Source organism: Dipodomys ordii, unplaced genomic scaffold (genome assembly GCF_000151885.1).
Source record: "Dipodomys ordii isolate 6190 unplaced genomic scaffold, Dord_2.0 Scaffold90, whole genome shotgun sequence".
Lineage (NCBI taxonomy): Eukaryota > Metazoa > Chordata > Mammalia > Rodentia > Heteromyidae > Dipodomys > Dipodomys ordii.
In genome coordinates, this window is record NW_012267306.1 from 5,348,401 (window position 1) to 5,375,024 (window position 26,624).

Consider the following 26,624-nt stretch of genomic DNA (forward strand, 5'->3'; position numbering starts at 1 on the left):
CCTTGATGGCTTTGTACCACAAACCTCCAACTACACAGGAGGTGAATACAACTCACATAATAAATTGTTATTTTTCTTATAACATTTCCCCCTCATTTTCTGGTAGGTATCAGAAACATTTAGAAAATGCCAAACAAATTGGAATTAAAAAAGCTATTTCAACAAACATTTCCATGGGCATTGCCTTCCTGTTAATATACGCGTCCTATGCACTGGCCTTCTGGTATGGATCCACCCTAGTTATATCAAAAGAATATACTATTGGAAATGCAATGACAGTAAGTAATTTTCCTAATATTTGTGAAGAATATGACATCATTATTCTCCATCTACCTTGTCTTTCTTTTCATACTCCTCCTTTTGAGAGATGAGCCATTTTCTTAGGTTTTTGACTTTCAGTTCATCTTTGCTATCCTGTGAACAGAGCTGGCTTTCTGAAACATAGAAGTCATCATTAGGAGTGGGGCAGAACAATACCCTGAGTTTAGAGCACTGGAGAAATGCATACAAAAGGAAATAAGAATGGAACATATTTATGAATAAATAAATTTGAATAGAAATCTTGTAAAACCTGAACTTCTCTGTCATCCTAAACATAAGGCCTTGAATATGATTTGTTCCTGTGAGTCATTTGACACTTGGCATTTTCAAAATGCTTCTTACAGTGGAATTTGCCTTCACTGAGGGGGTCAGGGCTGCTGGTTGGATGGGCTTTGGTGATTGTTGAGTCTCTTTTTCTCATTTCCATTTCTTCTTTAGCTTCCAGATGAGCCATTCACCCCCCCCTTTTCACTTCCTCATTCCTTTTGAAATTTTATGAGCAAAAGAGGTCAGATCCTTTCTCTGACATTTATGAAAATGATCCTCTTAATTTCCTCATTTTTTAGCCCATGGATAATGATACATTCACTTTTGGGCTGAGGATACTGACCACCATGATGGAGCATAAGCAAAGCCCTCCACACAGTAACTTGTAACATCTATTTCGGTAGAGTCATTTTTCTTATGTTCCTTATCAACAGTTGCACATAAAGGATTAGGTGTGTGACTGATTTGGGTTATGGATACATGAATGTTATTTACTGTATAGAGTATTTCATCAGGTATTTATACTGTACAGGTATACTGTATAGGTATTTCATCAGGTCTGAAAATAAAGGAGTACTTTCTCTATATTTATATTTTTCTCTGCTAAATTATGTTATTAATCTGAATTTCTAAAGTATATTCTGAGCCTTTCACTTTAGCTATTTTCCTAATAAAAATATAAAAGGAAATAGGCTGTAGTATAGTACAGAATAACCCTGTAAGGACAATTTTAACCAATGCACACAGGAGTGGCTTACTGGTTTATAAATGGGTGAACTGTTATTTTTATGTTAAAAATCTTATCTGTCTGCCCATCTGTATATCCATAATAGTGTTCCATATTGAGTATTTTATGTAATTCTATGAGTAATTATGCATAAATTACTTAGAACTTAATAATAACACTGTTAGAAAAAATATTTCTCTCAGTGTCAACAAATTGGCCTAAAACCCCCTCTGTTATACATAAGGAGAAGAGCAACAGGTAATTGGAAACCCAGACAAAAAAATATTTTTGAGGCTGGAGAAACCCATTGGGCAATAAAATACTATAGTAATCTTGTTAATTTTGATCCTTACTAAAAAAATTATTTTTAGTTTTCACTTTTGAAACAATAAAAATGCTTATGAATGCAATTTAATCATTGCACATTTTGTACCAAACTATTATAATCTGTTCCACAATATGTACATCCCCACCAAATTGAGATTACTAAAAACATTTTTTAAGAAAACGGTAGTGGTTCTAGAGATTGAACCCAGGTTCTTAAGCATATTAAGCAACTTCTTTACAGTCAAGCTATATCCCTCGTTCAAAAACCACCAGGAAATTTTGATATTGTATGTTTCAAATGCCAGAAAGTGGCATAATTTCTCTTTATGTTCTTTTTCTCAGGTCTTTTTTTCAATCCTAATTGGAACTTTTAGTATTGGCCAGGCAGCCCCCTGTATTGATGCTTTTGCCAATGCAAGAGGAGCAGCATATGTGGTGTTTGGCATCATTGATAATGTGAGTCATTTCCTTTTTATATTTATTATTTTAAGGTTTAAACAGTTCTTGCTGCTTTAGAGTACATACTATGAATCAAGTATAGAGTATATTGAATACATTACACTGCATATAGTTAAACATTTTTTGTATGTGTACTGGGGATTGAACTCAGGGCCTAGGCTCTGTCCCTTAGCTTTTTTCACTCAATGGTGGGTCTCTAACATTTGAGCCACAGCTCCACTGCCAGATTTTTAGTGATTAATTGGAGATATAAATCTCCTGGACTTTTCTGCTTGGCTGGCTTTGAACCTTGATCCTCAGATCAGCCTCCTGAGTAGCTAGGATTATAGGCATGAGCCATTGGCACACGGCCTACAGTGAGACTTACTAACTTGGAATTAATGACATTTTCATAGGAATGAATGACACAAATTCATTTTCAGAAAGCACATTTGTACTGGTGTATTATTATTATTCATGATAATACTCCTTTTCCAAAGATACTCCTTTTCCAAAATTTTTTTCTTTTTTATATTGTGTCCAGATTGTGAGAATTATGGTAACTATACATGATGGTTGGGTAGAGGATAAACAAATTATTGATAAAACCAAAATTAACAATATGCTTTGCTGTGTGTGGCTCCCCCAATCATCCCTGCATTTTAAATTTTGCTTTCAGACTTTGGTTTTGTTTTTACAGACTTTAAATCAATTATGTTGAATACTTTGAACTGACAAGTAAAAAGAAAATACTTTTGACAATGCAAAGTATATCTCTGCATTTACACAAATAAAGCACATAGATGATTGTTAAAACTTGATAATTTGATCTAAATAACACCTCTATTTTGTTGATGCTCAGCTTCTGAATATGTTGAAAGTCTACATGGTACCTGAATATTGTGCTAATCATTCAGTCAACCCAACCCATTACATTTACTATTCATGAATAAGCCAAATTTCCCCAAATGCTGAAATACTGAGCCTTATCAATGATAATTTGTTTTTGTTATTAAAGTTGTATTCATATTCATATTTAACCCTTTAGAAAGCTTATAAAGATGTATCAGAAACTTAAAGCAAAGTATTTCTAAAATGACATGAATATTCCTTATATGCTTTTCAGAAAAATCTATTTTTGGAAAGGGATGTTTCCTTAAATAGTATATACATTACACATTCAATTGTCACCTTCCATCCTATCTCTATGAGACATAGTATGCTATTGTAGAGTCTACTTTGGAAGTTTGCTGAATCATATTCCTTAATAATGTAATTGTTCATTTAGTGATAAAATAGTCATTGAATTTTGTTTTATTTAGAATCCTAAAATTGACAGTTTTTCAGAAAGAGGATACAAACCAAACAGCATCAAAGGGAATTTGGAGTTCAATGATGTTCACTTTTCTTATCCATCTCGAGCTAATATCAAGGTACTGTGACTAATATTTATAGATTTTGGGGGGGGGGGTCCAGTAGTGGGGCCTGAACTCTGGGCCTGGACGCTGTCCCTCAGCTCTTCAGCTCAAGGCTAGCACTCTACCACTTGAACCACAGCGCCACTTCTGGCTTTTTTTTTCTGCTTATGTGGTGCTGAGGAATCGAACCCAGGGCCTCATGCATGCAAGGCAAGCACTCTACCACTGAGCCACCTTCCCAGTAAACTCCAGTAAAGATTATTGTTTAATCATCTTTAGGGCTATGTTGCAATGTGTTTTTTTCTGTTCTGTTCTTTTATTTTTTATGCAGATCTTGAAGGGCCTCAACCTGAAGGTGCAGAGTGGACAGACAGTGGCCCTGGTTGGGAACAGTGGCTGTGGGAAGAGCACGACAGTGCAGCTGATCCAGAGGCTCTATGACCCTGATGAGGGTACGGTAAGTGGGAAGAAGCAAAGTCCTCAAAGTGGGATGCTGGGTACAAATTGCGCTTTAGAAACTGTTTGTTTCGTTTCATTTTTCAATGACAAATTTGTTCATGCATTTCGGTTTTTTTCATATATTTTCATTTCTTTGTAGGAGTAATAGCTAGGCCAACACAAATATGGAAGGAAAACAGACATTACTTAGTCTCTTAAGTACTTTTTTCTAATTTACTTATCTATGAATTCTTTGTTTGCATATTCTTTTCTTTTTTTTTTCAGGTAAGGGGTAGGTTTATTCATCATTCAGGCTGGCACCAGGCCATCTTGATCCTCCACGCGGTGGGGAAAGGCCTGGGAAAGAGAGCTGGGAGAGCTGGGAAAGAGAGAGAGCTAGGAAAGAGAAGAGAAGGAAAGAGCTGAGAAAGAGCTAGAAAAAATGCAGAGAGAACGCAGAGAGAGAGCAGAGAGAAGAGAGCACAGAGAGAGGTCGAGAGCTAGGAAAGAGAGAGAAAAGAGCTAGAAAAGAGCAGAGAGAGCAGAGAGAGATAAGAGAGAGAGCAGAGAGCGCAGAGAGAGAGCAAGCTAGAAAAGAGCCGAGAGAGCTAGAAAAGAGCAGCCAGAGAGCTAGAAAAGAGAGGAAAGAGTTAGAAAAGAGCAGAGAGAGAGAGAGCAGAGAGAGCTAGAAAAGAACAGCGAGCTTATTTTCTTTTTTAATTTAATTTTGTTGTAAAGGTGATGTACAGAGGGGTTGTACTCCCATAATCAAGGTAATGCGTACATTTCTTGTCGAGCATGGTTACCCTCCCTCACTTTTCTCCCACTCCAACTTCCCCCACCCCCACCCCAAGTTGTAAAGTTTATTTCCAACCTAGTTTCTTGAGTATTGCTGTTGTATTGGTTCACTCTTTGTCCTTGTTTCACCATTATGTTATTACTCTTCCCTTCCCAAACCAAATAAATGTATATACAAGACACAAGGTACCAGAATTAAAAGCAGTGACTACAGGGGTTAAACCAAAGGGGGGAAAAAAAGAAAGAACTTCATATAGTATATTAAAAACAACAACAGCCACAAAAACCAAGTTCATTTCAATGAGCATCATGTTATATGGTCATATAACATAGCTATTGAGCTATTGTGGATCCTCTGTTAGGACTATCCTAGACATAAACTAATTATTACAAATGAGGGAAACAACGGAGCCTATGTTTCTTTGGGTCTGGCTTATTTCACTTATAATTTTTTCCAAGTCTTTCCATTTCCTAACAAATAGGGCAATGTCATTCTTTCTTGTAGAAAGACAGAATTCCATTGTGTATATATACCACATTTTTTGATCCATTTATCTACTGAGGGGCATCTGGGTTGGTTCCATAACTTAGCCATGGCAACTAATGCTTCAATGAACATAGTTGTGCTGGTAGCTTTAGTGTGGCCTTGTTTGTGAACATTTGGGTAAATGCCCAGGAGTAGGATTGCTGGATCATAGGGGAGTTCTATACTGAAATCAGAAAAGCAACTCCTCTTGTAGTAGCCTCAAAAAAAAAAAACCCTAGGAGAGGGGAGGGGAAAAACAAAAGAGGGAGTAACAATTCTCGATAGGAAATGTACTCATTTCCTTACTCATGTAACTGTAACCCCTGTGTACAGTATCTTTACAATAAAAATATATAATAAAAAAACCCTAGGAATTAACCAAAGAGGTGAAGGACCTCTATGATTAAAACTTTAAAAAAAAAAAACTAAACATAGAAATTAAAGCGTATTTAAGGAAGTGGGAAAACCTCCCATGATCCTGGATTGGGAGAATTAACATTATGAAAATGGCAATACTGCCCAAAGCTATTTACATATTCAAAGCAATACCCATCAATACCCCCAAAACATTCTTAAATGAAATAGAAGAAACAATCCAAAAATCCATATGGAACAATAAAAGACCTGAAATAGCAAAAACAATCCTTAGCAGGACGAATAGTGCTGGAAGAATATCAATACCAAGCTTCAAACTCTATTATAAAGCTGTAGTTATAAAAGCAGCTTGGTATGCACAGGAACAGGCCTGAGGACCAGTGGAATAGAATTGAAGACCCAGACATGATCCCACAGACCTATGGCTACCTTTTGATAAGGGAGTCAAAACTATCATATGGAAGAAAGACAGCCTCTTAAACAAATGGTGTTGGCAGAATTGGCTGTACAAATGTAGAAAACTAAAGTTATATCTTTATATATCACCCTGCACCAGAATCAACTCCAAATGGATCAAAGTCCTCAGAGTCAAAGCTGACACTCTGAAAACATTACAGGATGGAATAGGAGAAACCCTAGGTCTCCTTGGCACAGGCCGAAATTTTCTTAATAGAGACCCAGAAACACAACAAATCAAAGGAAGTTGGACAAATGGGATTGCATGAAGTTGCAGAGCTTCTGCATGGCAAAGGACATAGCTAGCAAGATCAATAGAAAGCCCTCGGATTGGGAGAAGATCTTCACTAGCCATACAAGGGACAAGGGTCTCATATCTAAAATATACTTGGAACACAAAAAATTAAATCCCCCAACAACAAATCTTCAAAGAAGCAACTGTCCAATAAATAAGTGGGCAAATGACTTAAAGAGAAACTTCTCTGAAGAAAAAAGAAGGATGGCCAATAGACACATGAAGAAATGCTCAACCTCCATAGCCATAAAAGAAATGCAAATCAAAACAACATTGAGATACCACCTCACCCCAGTTAGAATGGCTATAATCAAGAACTCTAATAACAACAGATGCTGGAGGGGATGTGGACAGAAGGGAACCTTACCTGCATTGTTGGTGGGAGTGTAAACTTGTTCAACCACTTTGGAAAGAGTATGGAGGTTCCTCAAAAGACTCACATAGAGCTCCCCTATGACCCAGCAATCCCACTTTTGGGCATTTACCTGTATGATCACAAACAAGACCATACTAAAGCTACCAGCACAACTATGTTTATTGCAGCATTATTTACCATAGCTAAGATATGGAACCCACCCAGATGCCCTTCAGTAGATGACTAGATCAAGAAAATGTGGTATATATACACAATGGAATTCTATGCCTCCATCAGAAAGAATGACATTGCCCCATTTGTTAGGAAATGGAAAGACTTGGAAAAAATTATATTAAGTGAAGTAAGCCAGGTGCAAAGAAACATAGGTCCCATGGTTTCCTTTTTTGCAATAACTAGTATATATCTGAGACAAGCAGAAAAGGTCAGATAAGATGATGTTAAGCCAATGAACCCCAAGATAAAGGACACAAGTGGTTTTTTTCTTTCTTGCTATTGTTTCTAATGTATTTATAAGGTACCACGTGATTTTTTTTGTTGCTTTGTATGTCCCTCCCCCACGGTATAACCCCTGTTTTCACTATATTTGATTTTTGTATGCTTTGGGGTGTGGAAGGGAAAAAATGAATTGTTTAAGTAGGGATACAGGTTGGCCCATTGCAACAATGAGATGTACAAGACGCTATGTCGAAAAATGAACTTTATAATTTAGATGGGAGGTAGGGAGGGTAATGTAGTTGTGGAGATGGGAGGGAAGGGATAGTAAGGGAAAAACAAAGGAGTTGGCAACAATGCTTGATAAGAAATGTACTCATTACCTTGCTCATGTGATTGTAACCCCTCTGTACAATATTTTCACAATACAAAAACCTGTTAAAAAAAAAAGAATGGCTGATAGTCACTTGAAGGAGTGTTAAACTTCTCTGGCCATAAAAGAAATGCAAATCAAAGCCACATTGAGATTCCACCTCATCCCAGTTAGAATGGCCATTATCAAGAAAACAAATAATAATGGATGCTCGTAGAGATGTGAGCAAAAGAGAATGCTACTACACTGTTGGTAGGAAAGCAAACTGGTTCAACCCTCTGGAAAGCAGTATGGAGGTTTCTCAAAGTACCAAACATAGTGTATTTAGTTTTGACAAAGGTGGTACAACATTGCAACACATATGGATAAAACATACACACACACACACACACACACACACACACACACAACCTTGAGCCAGTTTAACAAATGTATCCAATAAAAACTATAAAATTCACAGAAGCTAGATAATGCTAGCTTTTCTCAATTTTGAGAAAATTGCTTCAACAAGTCATTAGTTTCATCAAATATTGCAAATAGCAATTATTGACAACATGGATACCAGATATTTCAGAAATTAAACTCAGCAAAAAAAATTAGCTTTCTTAAATGTTGAAATACCTAAAGAGGAAACTGGGTAAGACATTTACAGTAACATGGAGTAAAATGAGAGCCCAGGCTACTTTATTTGCCCTTTAAAATTCCATAATAAATTGAAACATGGAGAAAAATTGAAAATAGAAATTAGCTGAGCATGCATGGTGGTTCAATCCCATACATGGGAGACAAATATAGGAAGCTCATAGTCTGAGATCAGGCCAAAGCTAAATGAGACATTTAATATTACATAAATGTAATACTTAATATCAAAACCTTAAGTGTAAAATTTGAGAAATTAGTATCTATTTGAAGATACCTCTGATTATTTATAGGTTGTGAACCTACAAATAGGTTTATTTGTAGTGCTAGGATTTAGAATCAGAGTTTTGTGCTTGCTTGGCAAGTACTCTACCACTCCAGCCACTCTAACAATCCCTTTTTTGATGGTGGTTATTTGGGAGATAGGTCTCACTTTATGGCCAGGCTGACCTGGACTGTGATCCTCCAATTTGTGCTTCTCCCTTATGCTCTATTTTCTTTTCTTTTCTTTTTTTTTTTGGTCCGGTCATGGGGCTTGAACTCTGGGCCTGGGCACTGTCCCTCAACTCTTCAGCTCAAGGCTAGCGCTCTACCACTTGAGCCACAGTGCCACTTCCGGCTTTTTTCTTTTTGCTTATGTGGTGCTGAGGAATCGAACCCAGGGCCTCGAGCATGCAAGGCAAGCGCTCTACCACTGAGCCACCTTCCCAGCCCCTGCTCTATTTTCTTTCCCAGTGCAGGGTTTGAACTCAGGACCTCTTGTTCTTGCTTGTTTTTTTCAGTCAAAACTGGTGCTCTACCACTTGAGCTACACCTCCCTTTGTTGCTGGGGTGAGAAGTATTCTCTAGTGCACCTGGCCATGGTGCTTCTCTCATAGCTTAGAGTGCTCTCCTATGTCCAGGCATTGGTTAAGGAAGGCTCATGAAAGTTTTTATTCCCCAGACTAGCCTTATGTCATGATTCCCCCAAACTCTGCCTTCCAAGTAGGTAAGACTATAGTCTTATAGGCTTGAGACACCACACCTGGCTGAACATGCAAAACTTTTCAGAACAAATAGAAATCGATAAAATGTTTCAAGAAATGAAAAAAATATGTGCAAATATATATAATATATACAATATATGCAAATGAAAGCAGAGATAAGCTAATGCCTCACAACTATCAATTAGAAAACAAAATTTAAATCCCAGTACTAGTAAATTATAATAAAGAAGATATATATGTGTATTTATATACATATATATATATATATATTCCTGCTCCCATAGTACATTATTAAACTAGTTTTGAAGAGTTTACTTAGTTTTCATTCATTAGTAACTGCCCTGAAAACTCCATTCACTGTATAGGTTAGCAACTATTGCCAAAGGAGAAAAATAAATCACATTCTTCAACTTGGTAGTTCTCTGCTTTTGTAATGAATTTTTAAAGAAGCCAAATGTCCAAAATGTGAGAAATGCTAAAGTAGTTGAAGGTATGTTAAGTATAGCAAAATGCCATGATCCCATCACAGTTAAATATAGACTAGGTAGATAAGTTGGTTTAACATTGGCCAATAAAAATAAAGCCATTGTAAAAATGTATTTCTAGGGCAGGGTTATAGCTCAGTTGCTACAGTGACTGCCTAAGCATGCCAAGACCCTGGCTTGGTCCTCAGCATCATAAAAACAAGCAAACAAACATGGAGCCAAAAGTATCTTCTAGAGAACAATCCATTCATGGATAAACTACAAATCAGGAAATAAATATCAAAATGTGCAAACATTCTTATTTTTGCCTATTACTGCTAACTTTCATTTGTGATTGGTGAAATATGATCGGTATAAACTAATTTTTCATAATAAACCAAAGAATCGTAATGCTTAGATATCGATAGCACATAGTTTAAAATATTCAATAGGGTATTTATTTTTTCTTGCAGATTAGCATTGATGGGCACGATATCAGAAACTTTAATGTAAGGCACCTGAGAGAAATAATTGGAGTGGTGAGTCAGGAGCCAGTGCTATTTTCTACCACAATTGCTGAAAATATTCGTTATGGCCGTGGAAATGTCACCATGGAAGAGATAAAGAAAGCTGTCAAAGAAGCCAATGCCTATGAGTTTATCATGAAGTTACCACAGGTAAAAGTTCTGGTAATAGAGTTCTGAATTAGAATTGCACCTCATGGAAATGAGTTCTTCCAAAGTTATGCTAATATTTGGCATGCAATATTGTCCAACTTCATTAACTAAGTCTTTGAAATTATTCGGACTTTAGGAGAATATTCTGTGAATAAATTATATACAATTTTACATAAGACTATATATTAGTAGCTTAAAATAATTCATCATTTGTTTATTTTTATTATAATTTAGGATACATTGTGATAGTCAAAATCAGTCCCCAGTGGTCTTCATGTATTTGTGCCCAAGTCCTTCTCACTCTTCCGTATTTAAAATTACTTCAAGGGAGACTGAAGGTCTATCTATTTTATCTATCTATCTATGTATACATATATAACATATTTATGTGTGTGTATATATATAAATGGTAGAGTGCTTGCCTCGCATGTGTAAGGCCTTGGGTTTGAACTCCAGCACAGTAAATTTAAAAATGCAGTGCTATGAAATGCTTCTTAAAATACTCTCACACATGTTGTAGAAATTTGAGACCCTGGTTGGAGAGAGAGGGGCCCAGCTGAGTGGTGGACAGAAGCAGAGAATCGCCATAGCACGTGCCCTGGTTCGCAACCCTAAGATCCTCCTGCTGGACGAGGCCACATCGGCCTTGGACACAGAAAGTGAAGCTGAGGTACAGGCAGCTCTGGATAAGGTCAGTGCACCTAAGCAGCTGGGGGACTAGTGAACTGAAACTTTATTGCAAGTTCTTGCCAATGTTTTGAGGGTCTGGGTTGAGAAATGGGAACACAAGGGCAGATGAGGTTATTACATGGGGCCTTATTGATTTCTTTCTGCCAGTTCACGTTATCTGACAGAGATACATGGTCCTGCCTTGTTTGGATCAAGGTGCAGTGATCCCAGATCTAGGTCCGTGTAATTATTCACCTTTTTTTATTTATTTTTCGTTTTGCACGTGGGCTATGCTTTAACTTCAAAGAAGTTGGATTAAACTGGGCACTAATGGTTCATACCTGTGATCCTAGCTACTTAGGAGGCTGAACTTGGGAGGACTGTAGTTCCAAGCTAGCCTAAGAAGAAAAGTTCATAAGACTCCTGTCCAATGGAGAGCAGGGCATGATGGGTATGCACCTGTTATACTCTTTAAGTCAGGAAGCCTCATATAGGCAGATGGAAGGAAGCAAGCCCCTGTCATAGAAATAACTGGGGGGAGGGGAACAGGGCTGGAGGTCCTGCTCAGTCCTGCCTAGTAAGCACAAGCTCTTGAGTTCCAACCCCATACTAGCAGGGAGGGGGAAGAAAAAGAATTACTTGTGGTAATCTTAGTTACTTGTTATATGGAGGTCTAAAGGAACCAAAATATAATACAGATGAGCTTGCTATCTGATTAATTAGAAGTGATTTAAAGCAAGATATCATAATGTATAATGCATACATAAATTAAACAATTTTAATTTAAGCTGATTGAACAAGGAGGGAGGAAGGCAACTATGGTGGAGGATATAAATTTGTTCAAAGTGCATTGTGTGTGTGTGTAAATATCAGAACAAAACCTCATGTTGCAAATGTGTTTCTCAAAAATAAGATTAATTTTTTTAAGTTAACTTACAATATATACATAGGTATTCATGAATAAAAATAGACTTTTTAGGGTAAAGCGAAGTATAAGATTTAATAAAACAAAACAAAACTTTTTATGAAAGGTAGACGTTAGCCAGATGCTGGTGGCTCATGCCTGCAATCCTAGTAACTCAGAAGGCTGAGATCTGAGAATTTCGGTTCAAAGCCAGCCCGGGCATGAAAGTCTGTGAGACTCTTATCTCCAATAAAAACCACTAGAAAACCAGAAGTGCCACTGTGGCTTAAGAGGTAGAGCACTCGCCTTGAGCTGAAGAGCACAAGGACAGCGCCCAAACCCAGAGTCCAAGCCTCATGATCGACCCCCCCCCCAAAAAAGGTAAGACATTTCAAAAAGAAAAAAAGAGGTAAGGCTAAAGTCCAGGTTTAAATCCTTTCCAGAATGCAAATAGTGAGCATAAATACTCTGCCTGTGTTAAAAAATGGAGATGTTATTTTTCTGATATGAGCTCCACCAGAGAAACAACAGCCTTGTAAGTTCACTTAATATTTGCATGAATTACTTCACTCAGTTTGAGTAATGTCTCTGTGTTCTATAGAATTATGCCACCATTGCTTGAAATAACCTTTCATGTCTCTACTTTTAAAATGGAATCTCCATAGTCAGATTTACAAGATCACTAAATGAACTCTCTTTCCTCCAAGTAACCACAAGACAGAAGGTTCCCATTTTTTCTGAGGTTTCCAATTAAATCACTCCCTATCCAACCTCTATTGGCAATTTCCTTATGCTAATGATTCAATATCTAGTGATGGTGCCTGCCGTCATTAATAACATGGCCACCTCCTTCTAGCCACTACCTACCATGCAAGCCCACTACTGCTCAAGTCCAAAGCTATCGCCTATATTTTTGTCTTTTGTTACAGTGATTTTTCAGTTATTTTGTTATAGTTACATTCCAATTCCTTTTATAATTCATTTCAAGCCAGAACTTAATGGCTTCAAACACAATTTGCATTTCTCACAAACCTATGGGTTTGCACAGGTCAATCCTCCATTTTGTCTAGTCTTACTTCAAATAAGAATCAGCTAGACTCAAATATTCAAGACAGACTCATTCCAATGCCTGGAAATTGTTATGGTTGCCTATCATTTCCTAAAATTAATATACACGGTCATGTTTTGTCTCCATAGCACTTATCCTAGAGCCTTGCATATAGTAGGGACTAAACAATATTTACTGATTTGAATCTAATGAGCTGGCTCACTGGTAAAAACACCTGTCTATATTATAAAAGTAATAATAAACTGGGCACTGGTGGCTCACATTTGTAATCCTAGCTACTGTGGGGGCTGACATCTAGAGGATCCAAGTTCATTCAAGGCCAACACAGGCAGAAAAGACCTCTGGACTTTGTCCCTAAAATAACCCCGAAAATCAGGGTGAGAGGTGTGGCTCAAGAAGTAGAGATCCCAGCCAACCAAGAAAACTGAGCAAGTATAAGAACCTGAATTCAAACCCTAATACCAGAAATATTTCCCTCCCCTAGAGAATAGTAGTAATGATTATATCAGTTTTTGAGTTAATGTCTAGCAACATATAATATATTGTTCCATATAAGTTTTCAAAGAAAATATAACAGCAGCTTTGCAATTTTGATTCTATTATAGAAACCAGCAATAACAATTTCATACCTACATGCACATTCATTCTTAGTGTCATCATCCTAGAACAGTGTTTAGAAAAGAACCAAGAGTTAGCTTCTGTGGTAAGTTGCACAAAAAGACTCCAAAAGATTTCATTTCAGTGCTATTTTGCCAACATTCCAGAAAGACTAATGGATTTGTGCTCTCTTTGTGTAGGCCTGTCTTTCATCCTGCACATACAAATTAGTAGAAGTTGTTCTTAGAATCTGGAACATTTAATTACCAATGTCTTGTCATCATTGTGATATCTGAGAACTTTGAAGAAAGCTCTATTTAAGAAGTCATACATCTACTTTGGCCAATTTTTCTTTGACAAGGGTGACAGTTTCTAACTTTTAAATTCACATATACTTTATTCCACCTACATACCAGTCATTGACTCGCAAGATTTATTAATACAACTATTGCCAGCAATCTGTTTATTATTATTAGTAGTAGTAGTAGTAGTATGAATATAATTATATTAGTCAAATTGTTTTTACATGTATTATATATAGACCAAGTCATATAATTTCCAAATCATTAAGTTCTTGTGAATGAAAAATTCTTATTAAATACATGGGGATAATATGCTAAAAATCAAAGAGTACTCTTAAATGCTGCACAAGAGAGTATGTTCTAGCATTTGTTTGTTTGTTTTGCTGCTAGTACTGGGGCTTGGTTGCTGTCCTTGAGTTTTTTTTTGCACAAAGCTACCACTTGAGCCACAGCTCCACATATAGCTTTTTGGAGGGTAGTTTTATTAAAGATAAATGTCATGGACTTTCTGCCTGGGTTGGCTTTGAACTGTGATCCTCAGGTCCCAGTCTTCTGAGCCACTGGTGCTCAGTCTAGTATTTTTTTCCAGTGGTGTTACTCTTTATACTTACCTTAGCACAATTAATTTATTTGAATTTTAGTGTTAGGACTAAAGTACAAATGTCATTTTTTACAGATTGCTACATAACTATCTCACTGCCATTTATTATATGATATATACTTTCCATTCTGATAGATAGTATTTTAATAGATTAAATTCTTAAATGTTTTGTTGGCTATTTCTGGACTCCTTACTTTGGTCAATTATTTAGTTACCTATTAATGTGCTGGCTTACCTTCAATTTTATTATTTCAATCACTACAGATTATTATGTTATACTGCCTGGTTGAGGTATTACCTTCTCATTATCTTCTTTTTCAGAATTTATATGACCATTTTTTATTATTGAAATATAAATGACATACCATAAAATTTACCCCTTAAGAATACACAATTCAGCCTGGCGCCGGTGTCTCACACCTGTAATCTTAGCTACTCAGGAGGCTAAGATCTGAGGATCATGGTTCAAAGCCAGCTGGGCAGGAAAGTCTGTGAGACTCTTATCTCCAATAACCACTAGAAAAAAAAATAGAAGTGGTGTTGTGGCTCAAGCGGCTCTTCACCTTGAGCTGAATTGCTGAGGGATAGTGCCCAAGCCCAGAGTTCAAGCTCCAGGACCAACAACAACAACAACAAAAAGAATACACAATTCAGTGGTTTTCAGTATATGCACAGGTTATACAATCATCACCACTATTTAATTCCACAACATTTTCACTACTTCAGAAAGAAATAGTGAACCCAGGGCTTTGGCAACTCCAGGCTACTTCTGTCCCTATGGATTTTCCTGTTCTATTAAACAGAAGATACAATGTGATCTTCAGTGTCTGGAAGTTTTTCTTAGCACAGTTTCATCAATATTGCATAGCTTCATCCCTTATTATGATCCTGTCTATTCCAGTCATATAGCTATATCCTTAGTTAACCATTCTTCGACTGATGAACATTTGAATTGTTCCTACTTTTTTGGTCCTCTCATTGTTATTTATATTTTAACTACTTGGGTGACTTAGGCAAGAGTCTAATAAATACATCCTAATGACATGGATTTATTGCTTCAGAGTGGACACTGGTCTTTAGAAGCTGTTGGAAAAATAGGCTATTGAATACAGCCAGAGTAGCCATTGTTAATGACATTAATAATTTGGCAGACATTACCCAAGACATCAATTGTCATTGAATTTACCAAGTCAGTATGGGAGGCCCATAGACCACTTAGAGGAGTGATTCATAGAATTTAACATAGATTAAAAAATCTATAACCTTGTTAAAGAGTAAAGTCTTTCTCCAGAACTTGGGATCCAATTGTCTTTAAGCCATACTTTGTTTTCTCAAAATTCCAGTATATTTTCAACTAAACTGTGGCCTTGCCATCAGAATTGCAGTTAAGATGAGAAAGTAGATGCTTGGCAATAATTTCCTTCATGTTTTTGCCAGTCTCTAGCAAGTCATACAACTCAGATCTAGAGCTCTCAAGCAACTGGAAAACCATCTGAGGAGTAAACATTGTTTTTTTTTTTTTTTGAGTGATACTGACACTCCTATTGAGAAGTTCATCTTCATACAGAGGGTTGGCTACCTGTGTGGTCTAGAACTCATGTCTGGCCTTAAGGTTTTATTAACAATGATGCCTGTGTCCTCATCATATTAAGATCTAGAGTGTAAACTACTCTTTTATCAACCATAAACACACTCCATTCAAGGGCTTCATTGTGCATGCTAGTTGACAGTATGTCAGTATTGTAACCTGATGAACCACAATCTTGTCCTTGTCCCCCTAGGCAAGAGAAGGCCGGACTACCATTGTGATAGCTCACCGGTTGTCTACTATCCGAAATGCAGATGTCATTGCTGGGTTTGAGGATGGAGTCATTGTAGAGCAAGGAAGCCATGGAGAACTTATGAAAAAGGAAGGCGTCTACTTCAAGCTTGTCACCATGCAGGTATCTGTTTCCCACAGTGTTGTCTGCTGTTTGGTATATTGTATTTTGATATGGTATTTTTTAAATGATTAAACTAGGATCCAGCTAGTGTCAACCAGAGAAATAAGAATTATGAAGAGGTCTGAAAGTAGAGTGTCCATATGACCTCAATTTAGAATCTGTGCTAAGCATCTGGGAAGAACATAAGAGGCAGGATAGAATAAAGGGAAGTCAAAATCTTCTTCATTTAAAAAATCTTAATTTTTAATTGCATGTGGAAATCTGTCCAACTGAATAGAGAGAGGATTAGGGAATCTTAGCACCTTAAGGTTTGGCATGTTCTAAGTGGTACAGAGAGATAAGCATCTCAGGAACTCTAAGGAGACAGCGACATCCCACATGATTTACAAAAGCTTCATAGACAAACATAACAAGACCAACAGAAAGATGTGTAGCCAGAAAGTGAGGAGTTTGTCTGTTTATATTGATAATTAATAGTGTATCTTATGCAGTGTAATATGAATTACACTGAATTTATCCATCTGGACACATGTACATAACTTAATGTCTTGTTCTTATAGACATCAGGAAAACTAACTCAGTCAGAAGAATTTGAAATTGAACTAAGTGGAGACAAGGCTGCTGCGGGGATGGCCCCAAATGGCTTGAAATCTCGCTTATTTAGGAATTCTACTAACAAAAGCTTTAAGAAAAAAAGTCTGAAGAATCAAAATGGGCTTGATACAGAAACCAATGAGCTTGTGAGTTGTCTTCCGGTTATGTCTTTTGCTATTTAATTTTGCTGCTGAAATTCTTAGCCTTACAAATATTTTTTCTGATGATACTATTAGCAAACTTTTCCTTTAAGAAAAGGAAATTTCATATTTTAAATGTACTTGTCAGTGAATTAAAATAAATTCAAATTTAAAGTGGATTTACAAGCCTGTACTAGTGGCTCACATCTGTAATTCTAGCTACTCAGAAGGCTGAGATCTGAGGATCGAAGTTCAAAGCCAGCCCTAGCAGGTAAATCTAAAAGACTTTTATCTCTAATTAACCAGCAAAAAGCCAGAGGTGAAGTATGGCACAAGTTGTAGAGTGCTAGAGTTAAATGAAAAAAGCCAAACAAGAGCACAGGCCCTGATTTTAAGTCCTGGTACCAGCACACACACACACACACACACACACACACACACACACACAACTGGAGTCTAGGGCTGGTGATGTGGCTCAGTGGGAGAGCACCTGTCTAGCATGCCTGAGATCCTTGGTTCAATCCCCAGCACTACAAAAAAGAAAAAAAAATAGAGTCTATTTTTTCCAATGGGAAATAATATATTTAAATTTTATTCTTTGAGCTGAGATGCTTAATACTAAATTAAATGGCCTATTCATCTTTGAGGTCCAGAGCTAATAAAACTAATGTAAAATAAGAAATCTCATTGCCAAGCTGAATTAGAAAGTATCCCACAAGTGATTTTCTGTACTAGAATACTCAGAATAACATCAGTTTAAACAAATAAAGAGGTTTTTTGTTTCTTCTTCACATAAAACAGTCTTAGATGTGAAAAGCTCTGGTGTAGGATGATGGGTTTATAATCACTACGGACTTGGATTCCCTTTGTGGTTATTCTTCCTTCTCTGGTATGTAGCATCCATCATCAGGTCGCTTTATGGTCTAAGATGCTGCCTGAAGCTTTAGCCATCAAAGCCATGTTCCAAACAACAGGAACAAAAGGTTTTCCAGAATTACCAACCAAGAATTTTATTTCAAAGTCATGTGCCTCAACTTAAACACATAGCCATAGTTAGATGCAAGGAAGTATGAAAATTTACATCATTTTGCTTTATGCATTGAGACTCTTAACCTAATAAGAATCTCTTTATTAAGTGAAAGGGAGAACTGAACATGGCAAATTAAGTCTACAGTCCTAGCTACTTTGGAAGCAGAGGCCTAAGGGACTGTAGTTCCAGACCAGCCAGGGCAAAAAGAAGTTCACAAGGTAACATCTGAACCAATGGCGAGATGTGGTGATTTTATGGCTTTTTTCCCAACCTCAAGGGAAGGTCAATAACTGGACTCAGTGTGTTACACCTGGCAGCCCCAGCAACATAGGTATGAACCAGTAAGAGGATGGCAGCTCTGACATAAAGGAAGAGCCTGCCTCAAAAATAACTGGGTGGGGTTGGGCGAAATGAGGGGAAACAATAGTTGGGGTGACATTGACCAAGATGTAGTGTACTTATAAACTGACTTATCAAATTGAAACCCCTTTGAAAAACTACTTAAAGATAGGTTTTAAAAAGCCCTTCCCAAAACCTTGCCCATAAAAGAAAATAACTAAGGCAAAATGGGTCTGGAAGTGTGGCTCAAGTGGAAGAGTGCCTTTCTACTTATTTTGAGGTCCTGAGTTCAATTTGCAGTGTGCTGTCCCCTAAAAAGGAGAAGGAAAGAATAGCCAAAAATAGCAAAATTATATATTCTTTGAAATTCTTCACCTGAAGACATAGGATGTTATTAATTCAAATAAAAGAGTTTATAATAGAGAGGAGATGCATTCCTCCAAATACGTATTTTCTTATCCTGAGGCACAGTTTTGGTATACTTCAATGCTTTTTATTGGCAAAGACTAAATTTCTTTTTTGGTCTTGTATTGGCATGAAGACACTAATCTATTGGTGTCTATATCTCTTTCTCTGTATTATTTACTGCATAGTATTTTTTACTGCACAAATTACAAGAACTTTCTTAATAATCTTATTCTTCATATGTTTATAGAAAGAATTAATAATGTCTGTAATGCTGTGGAGCTTTACTATCATAAGGCAAATAATTTCTTCCTTTTTCAACTCTGGAATTATCCATTTTTCATTTCTTCATTTCTTTTAAGAAGCATTTTGATAAATCTTTGAAATCCACTATGTGGGGGGTCGGAGGCACTAAAGATTATAGGCATGAGCCACTAGCACCGTGCTCGAGTCCACTATTTTAAAGAACATTTTTCTTGAAGAAATAAATACATGAAGAAGAGGGGAGAAAAAAATGCCAAAATCAACAAGATTGTTCAAAATGCCTTCATACTGGGATATATAATTGGCCAAAGCAGAGGAAGAAGTTGAGTGGGAGTAGAGGGATCTGGGAAGTTCTGCTTGTGTGGGTTGAAGGACAGTAACCTGAGGAAGAGTCTCACTTACTATGCTGGGGACCACAGCTTAATGATAATGTTAACTAGGGAGGAAAATACCTGAAACACAGTGAAAATAAGTGATTTAAAAGAAGAGGGCTATATAGAACTTACTTCTAGACTTGTTTCCTAGACATGAATACATGTTTTAAAATTCGTATTTCATAAAGCAAATTATGGACAAGGAAACAGACCCGAGAAGATAATCAGCTTGTCCACAGATTCTCCCTCAGAAACAGCCAGCCTGAGACTGGAAACAAGTTCTCTTCATTCCAGTTGGCCATACTTTATGACTAGACTCTAACAATCACATTCAACAGTAAAACAAAAAACTGCAATAGTATGCTAGACTATCAATTGATGAAACTGCCCAGTTCTTCAACCGTACACAACCTCTTACAAATCAAGGTGTGAGCAAAACGTTTCAGGCACAATGACCATTCTGACACATTGATATCCTGACCTTCAAAATGCCTAAGTTAAATCCAATAGTCTCTTTTACTTCTCACTTTTTGAAAAGAAAAGTATGATGCAAACAAAATAAAATTTTAAAAACTCACAAAGCAAGCTAAGTACATAATAAAAGGAGTCTGCTCTGGGATCTGTGGAAAAAGAAAAAGGGTATAATTGCTTTTTCAGAGAAAAGGTAGCACTGGGCAGAATTAGGGGCCAGAAGGTCATGCCCATTTTTTTGATTAATGATGCTATTCTATACTGTGGACACTGAGCTCTCTCTTCACATATGCTGTCTCATTTGGCCCTAATATCATTGCTCACAGAAAGACATAAGCAGGACTGTCATTTTAAACTATGATGAGAAAACAATGGCTCAGCCAGCATGGCCCAGTCATAATTTTCATAAGGACCAAACATTGCCTGAGTCCAGAGCTAAGACTTAAGATTCCAGATCATTTTGTGCCCAAATCTTAACTATCCCTCAATCTCCTGAGGGTAGAGACACTAGGTACACCATGAATATTGTTTCTTGAGTGAGTAGTTCAAATTCAGCTTGTGCTGTGTCACTGAAGATACGTTGTCTTTCTCACTAGTGTTTGCTCATCATTCCTAGCACTTATGTGAAGATCCTTGAGAGCAACTGTCTTGTTTATTCTGTGTACAAATTCGACCAGAATTACCAATAGTCATGTTCTCACTTGTCCTGATATTTGTATGTTCTAGGATGCCAATGTGCCACCTGTGTCTTTTCTGAAGGTCTTGAAACTGAATAAAACTGAATGGCCCTACTTCGTGGTAGGGACCCTGTGTGCCATTGCCAATGGAGCACTGCAGCCTGCAATTTCCATTATACTCTCAGAGATGATAGCGGTAAGTTTGAAAAGGTCACATAGGAGCATAAATTACATGAGTTAATCACCTGCTTCTCTTCCCAGCTGGCTCCATTCCAAGTTCTATAGCTTCCAAGTTAAACTGACCTAAAGTCCTTAATGCCTTTTTCCCCCTTACAGAAGTGGGGGGGGAATAGTAGAACCGAAGTTATAATATTAATGCAAACTCAGTAACAAAGGAATTCTAGATAGTTATCAGCATATGGGTAAAGCTGGTGTACGACAAAGGTCCTCATCTGTTTGCAGAAAAGGTGGGCACATAATGGAAAGGGGAGGAGCAGGAAGAGAAAGAGCAAATTACAGTGTTTGATGAAACTAGCTCTGGGAATAGACGGGCCTCACCACTGAGTATGTGGGAAAACCCAAGACAGGCACTTTACTCAATTTCTTCATGTATGAAATAAAAATACTAAAGGAAACCTACATCCTGCAAGGATGGCTAAAGGTTCCAAGAACTTATATAGGGGCGTATATGGGAATTATCTAAGAGTATCTGCCTACTGGTAAGAATTCAGAAAGCGATAGCTACTGAATCTCTGTTTTAGTAGTCCTTCCAAAGCAGGGAGGCTCTGAGAGTAAGAAAGAAAGTTCATATTATCCAATCATCGAATTCATTGCAGGGAGATTTCAAGGAGTTACCAACCTCTAGTATTATTGAGGAGACTTTAGTTTAAGGATGAATTATCTTCCATCATATTATGATACTTGAAAGGTAGTTCCAAAACTATGGTCCTCATGCTATTCTTTGGGAGAAGATAAGCAAGGATGGGGGCAAATATGAAGTGGCAATTTCAATGTTCTTTTGTAGATTTTTGGACCAGGGGATGATGCAGTGAAGCAGCAGAAGTGCAACCTGTTCTCCTTGGTTTTCTTGTGTCTGGGAATTATTTCTTTTTTTACTTTCTTCCTTCAGGTGAGAATCCATGATTTGCCTCTCTAATCAAGTCTATAATCTAATTAGAGAAACTATTTAAGACCTACTGGAGCTTTCATATCCTTAAATGGAAGTGAGTTGCACAGATGATTAGCACAAGGTGTGACTTCTCGTGTGCCAATTACAAGTTTGCTTTCAGCAGTCATTTTCACCAAAGAAAAACACTTGAATTCACAGGAGAATGATGTAGACTCAGCTGTTTGCAAATTGGGAAAATGTACTATAACAATAGGGGCCCATTTTTTCTTGTTTCTTTTTACAAAGTAGAAAGTAATTATTTTTTTTTCAATACTGGGGATTGAACCCAAAGCCTTGCACATGCTAGGCAAATGTTCTACCTTTTGAACCACACCTCTAACTCTTGCTTTTGAGGTACAGTTCTGCTAACTTTGTCTGGGCTGGCCTCAAACTTCTTGAATCACTGTCATTACAGGACTAGGATTATAGGCATGAACCACTATTCCCAACAATATGACTTGACTTTGACCTTGTTCTACTTACTTGACAAACTACTGGAAAAAATATATATATACATTTTTGTATCAGACATTATAGACCTGGCCAAAAAGAACTAATCAAAGCTAGATTTATGATACAGACCTGTAGTACCAACTCTCAGGAGGTAGAAGGATCACAAATTTGGGACCACCTTGGGCTATATTGTCACAATCGAACGAAAACCAGTCAAATTTATTCCAACTTATTTCCACCCAGTTAGACTTTTACCAAAGCTCTTTGGTCTCATTCCACCTAGTAGACATCACACAGGCCTTCCAACTGTAATCCATTAGGTCAATCCAGCAGGCTTCTCTTTTATCATTGTGGAACCAATGGTAAAAATAGCCAAGTTTTTAAGCTAGAAATCATTGTTTTGCTTGTAGTATCTCAGTGGTGTGATCCAGCCCCAAATCCTGCAACATCAGAAGTAGAGATTTGGGGGCTGCAGGAACAGAGAGTCATTGTGCAGCACTTACCACGGAAGGCAGGAAATGAAGGCCATCTGGCTCTGGATAAGGAGAGTGGGGTTACCCCGCCCACACACTGAGCTCTGGTTGGCAAAGAGATTTTGTCATGTGCCCCACAGTACCTGCATGTGCTTACCCACGCTCACAGACTGGCTGGAGGCCACAAGCCAGCCCGGCTACAGACATCCTAGGTGCTATCTGGTTTGAATGAAAGAGGAGAGAGGGGAAGGACGGCAAGTTGTCTGGTAAGAAAAGTTAGGAAGGAAGTGGAGCCTGCTGGTTCACTGATCCTAGACCAGTTAGAGCTACAGTGGAACCAGTACATTCATTAGAGATTAAAATTAAGAACATCTTCCCTCTGCAACACCTGCACCAAGATGTTTTCCTAAAGAGAATTTTGTTTCTTCTGTTTTCCTGTTTGGCTGAAATATTAGAAACACGTTGACATTGTAACTAAATACAGTACTTCCTCCCAGGGAGATAACGCCCTTGAAAGTTGTTTTTTTTTTGATTTTTTAAAAGGCTTTTTAGAATAGAACAGAAGGCAGAAGGCAAACCTTGACACTTCAAAAGTTTTCAGTTTTACAATTGCAATGCATACTAATGATTTCATAGAACTTGTATTTTAAGTTGGGACCTTGAATTAGGCTTTTGTTATTTGAGGAGCTCATTAGCTTATACATGTAAAATCATATATGCATGTATGCACTTGTGACACAGGATACTAGTGGCAATCAAGAGGGACAAGAGTCTGTTTCTCACACAGGGCTTCACTTTCGGGAAAGCTGGTGAGATCCTCACTACAAGATTGCGGTCCATGGCTTTTAAAGCAATGCTAAGACAGGTGGGTGTTTGTGCTCCATGCTCTGGGTTTACAGATGTCTGTTAAGCTTCTCTCTGTTTTTATTGGTGTGCTATTAATACCTTTCCAAGATATCCATGGGTCCATGTAGGACCCATTGGGTCCTATACATTGTCCTGGTCCTTATTTATTTATTATTTATTGTCAGTCATGGGGCTTGAACTCTGGGTCTGGGAACTGTCCCTGAGTTCGTCAGCTCAAGGCAAATGCTCTACTACTTGAGCAATAGTGCCACTTCCTGGTCCTTTATTATCCAACGATATCTCAGGGCTTTCACAGAATAGTCTTGATTTTAGTAGCCTTGGGGGTTATTCTGCCAGTATCTCTACCACGTGGACACAATTGTGTCAAGTATCTCTTTTGTGGATCAGTCCTTGGAGACCCAAGGATGCCTTTATACAAAGGAGAAGATGGTTTTGGCATTTGTATTAGGTACTACAGTAGACTTTATTAATGTTGCAAATGCTGAGTTTTGTTTCTATCTTGTGTTCTGTTTTCCTACTAATTTAACTTTTAATTCATCCCAGCATTTCTTACTATATACGAGACCTAGTGCTGGTATACTGTGAAATCCATTACCTGCTTCATGAAAAGTGTTTATTTCTGGTGTGGCTTGCATGAGAAAAGTGAGAACATGAATTCTTGGTTTCTGAAGAGACCTAAGAAAGGAGCAACATGTCATCCATCCAGCTGATACGAATGTATTACCTTCCTGCTCGCATAAGGGCACACAGCCGGCATTATATTGAAGCTTGTAGAGAAATCTTTTTTCTTAAACTCGAATCCTTCTATACACGGGACAAAACAAAAGCATGGTAGGAAGCCAAGGCTTCATTTCTCCTGCCTGAAATTTATGAGATAGGCTTGTGAATTACTATCACTTTTGAACAGCAGCCACACCTGATTGGGGTAGAATAGTCTGCCAGGCAGGTTGTGGTGGCTGGGTGAATAAAATGTGCACAGGTACCTCATGCTGCTCTGCACCCTGGATGAGAGCTGTCCTCTGGGTCACCAGGGAGAGGCCAGGAGGTGGGGCCTAGTGCAACTGTGTGTGTGGAGAAGGGAGTCAGCATCCACCCTAGGGCTCCACCCTACCCTCCCCAAGTTAAGGGCACATGTCTCCTTTCCTCCTAACCTAATTAAAACTTTAAGAGGGTTTTTCTGATTACTTTTAATTCCAGCTAACTTAAAAGGTGTACTTTGTACCATAGGACATGAGCTGGTTTGACGATCATAAAAACAGTACGGGTGCACTTTCAACAAGACTTGCCACTGATGCTGCTCAAGTCCAAGGCGTATGTAAACTGCAGTCTCCTACCATCTCTCTTCGAACAGATAAACATATGGCGTAGCTTCATCTGTTTAAGCACTTTCCGCTGGCAGAAAACTCAATCTGAACTGACCTAAATAGGAAAAGGGAAGCTAGACCTTAGGCTGATTGACTCCCAAGTTCAAAAATATCATCAAAACTGGGGCTGTAGCTCAGAGATAGAGCTGTTGGCTAGTATGCACAAGACTCATGTTTCCATCCCCAATCTTAGACACCTGCGCGCGCGCACACACACACGTTCCTTCTCTGTCTATGGTCTGAGTTCCTTCTTTAATATCAGCATCATTCCAGGGTTCAGTCCTAGGTGGCATAGGTTAGTCACCCATAACAATTTGAGCTGCAAACAAACTTCTTTGTTTCTTGGCTAGTGAAAGATCCCGTGCCTGTACCTCAAACATCAAAAATCACTTCCCTTAAATCTGATTGGAGCTCGTCTAGCCCAACCTTGTACCAATTAACTGTCTCAAGGAAGGCTGAGCCTTGACTGGCTCACATGCCTACCCTGAAGTTGCTTCACAGTGCCACACAGTGGAGGGGGCGGGGAGTGCAGTCAGGGCCCACTGCATTGCCCTATACTGTAGGCCTAGTTTTCTCAGTGGTACCCACACTAATGAATCTGACATGCGTTCTGTGGTAGATGGTCTCTGTAACATGGTCTCTGGAAGTGCATATCAGATTTGAAGCAAATGCTTTTAAAAATTATTGGAGTACGTTGGGGTTGGTTTCCTCTTTGAATGATGTCTTCATGAAAATTGTGTCTGCACCTACAGCCAATCCACAGAGAAGAGTTGTGAGTTTCTTGGTTCTAATGTTAGTAATGGGGACAGGAGAAGAACAAGAGTTAAAACTACAGCAAAGCAAACCTGTGGAGCCTCAGGAGATAAGCATAGTCACCTTGGGTTTATAATAATAGCACAGTCTTCCATCATTGTGACCAAGAAACGTATGGCTAGAGCTTAGCAACGTAAAACTTCATGCACACTGCTTTTTGTCTTGCAGGCCACAGGAACGAGGTTGGCTTTAATTGCCCAGAATACAGCCAATCTTGGAACTGGTATTATCATATCATTTATCTACGGTTGGCAATTAACTCTTTTACTGTTATCCGTTGTCCCATTTATTGCTGTATCAGGAATTGTTGAAATGAAAATGCTGGCTGGAAATGCCAAAAGAGATAAAAAGGAACTGGAAGTTGCTGGAAAGGTAGGTTCAATAAATAGTGTTACTAGTATACCTGCTTCATTTTAAGTATCACAGAATATACATATTTTAAGGTTTTATTTTAAGGCACAACTAATAGTTATCAACACTTCATGAAACATTATGTCTAGAACTTAAAAACAATGTGATTACTTTAAAGATCTAAGCCTTCAGATGGCATTTAATATGTGCTTATTATAAAGAGTTTTTTTGCGGGGGGGGTCATGGGGCTTGAACTTGGGGCCTGGCCGTTGTCTCTGAGTTTTTTCACTTTAAACTATAGCACCATTTCCAGTTTTCTGGTTGTTAATTAGAGATAAGAGTCTCATAGACTTTCCTGCCTGGGCTTGGCTTTGAACTGCAATCCTCAGATCTCAGACCCCTGAGTAGCTAGGATTACAGGCA

General features: G+C 37.9%; 1 protein-coding gene across 1 annotated transcript in view; it reads left to right on the plus strand.

Annotated features, from left to right (window-relative positions):
* Abcb4 (ATP-binding cassette, sub-family B (MDR/TAP), member 4) overlaps positions 1-26,624 on the plus strand; it is a 63,018-nt gene that overhangs the window by 19,959 nt on the left and 16,435 nt on the right. Inside the window, exons 9-21 of the mRNA XM_013026076.1 lie at positions 107-278; positions 1,985-2,098; positions 3,403-3,513; positions 3,830-3,955; positions 10,130-10,333; positions 10,854-11,024; positions 16,257-16,418; positions 16,979-17,158; positions 20,762-20,908; positions 21,737-21,841; positions 23,594-23,671; positions 24,901-24,984; positions 26,019-26,222. Of these exons, the coding sequence (XP_012881530.1) occupies positions 107-278; positions 1,985-2,098; positions 3,403-3,513; positions 3,830-3,955; positions 10,130-10,333; positions 10,854-11,024; positions 16,257-16,418; positions 16,979-17,158; positions 20,762-20,908; positions 21,737-21,841; positions 23,594-23,671; positions 24,901-24,984; positions 26,019-26,222 (1,858 nt within the window). The remainder of the gene's footprint in view (positions 1-106; positions 279-1,984; positions 2,099-3,402; positions 3,514-3,829; positions 3,956-10,129; positions 10,334-10,853; positions 11,025-16,256; positions 16,419-16,978; positions 17,159-20,761; positions 20,909-21,736; positions 21,842-23,593; positions 23,672-24,900; positions 24,985-26,018; positions 26,223-26,624) is intronic.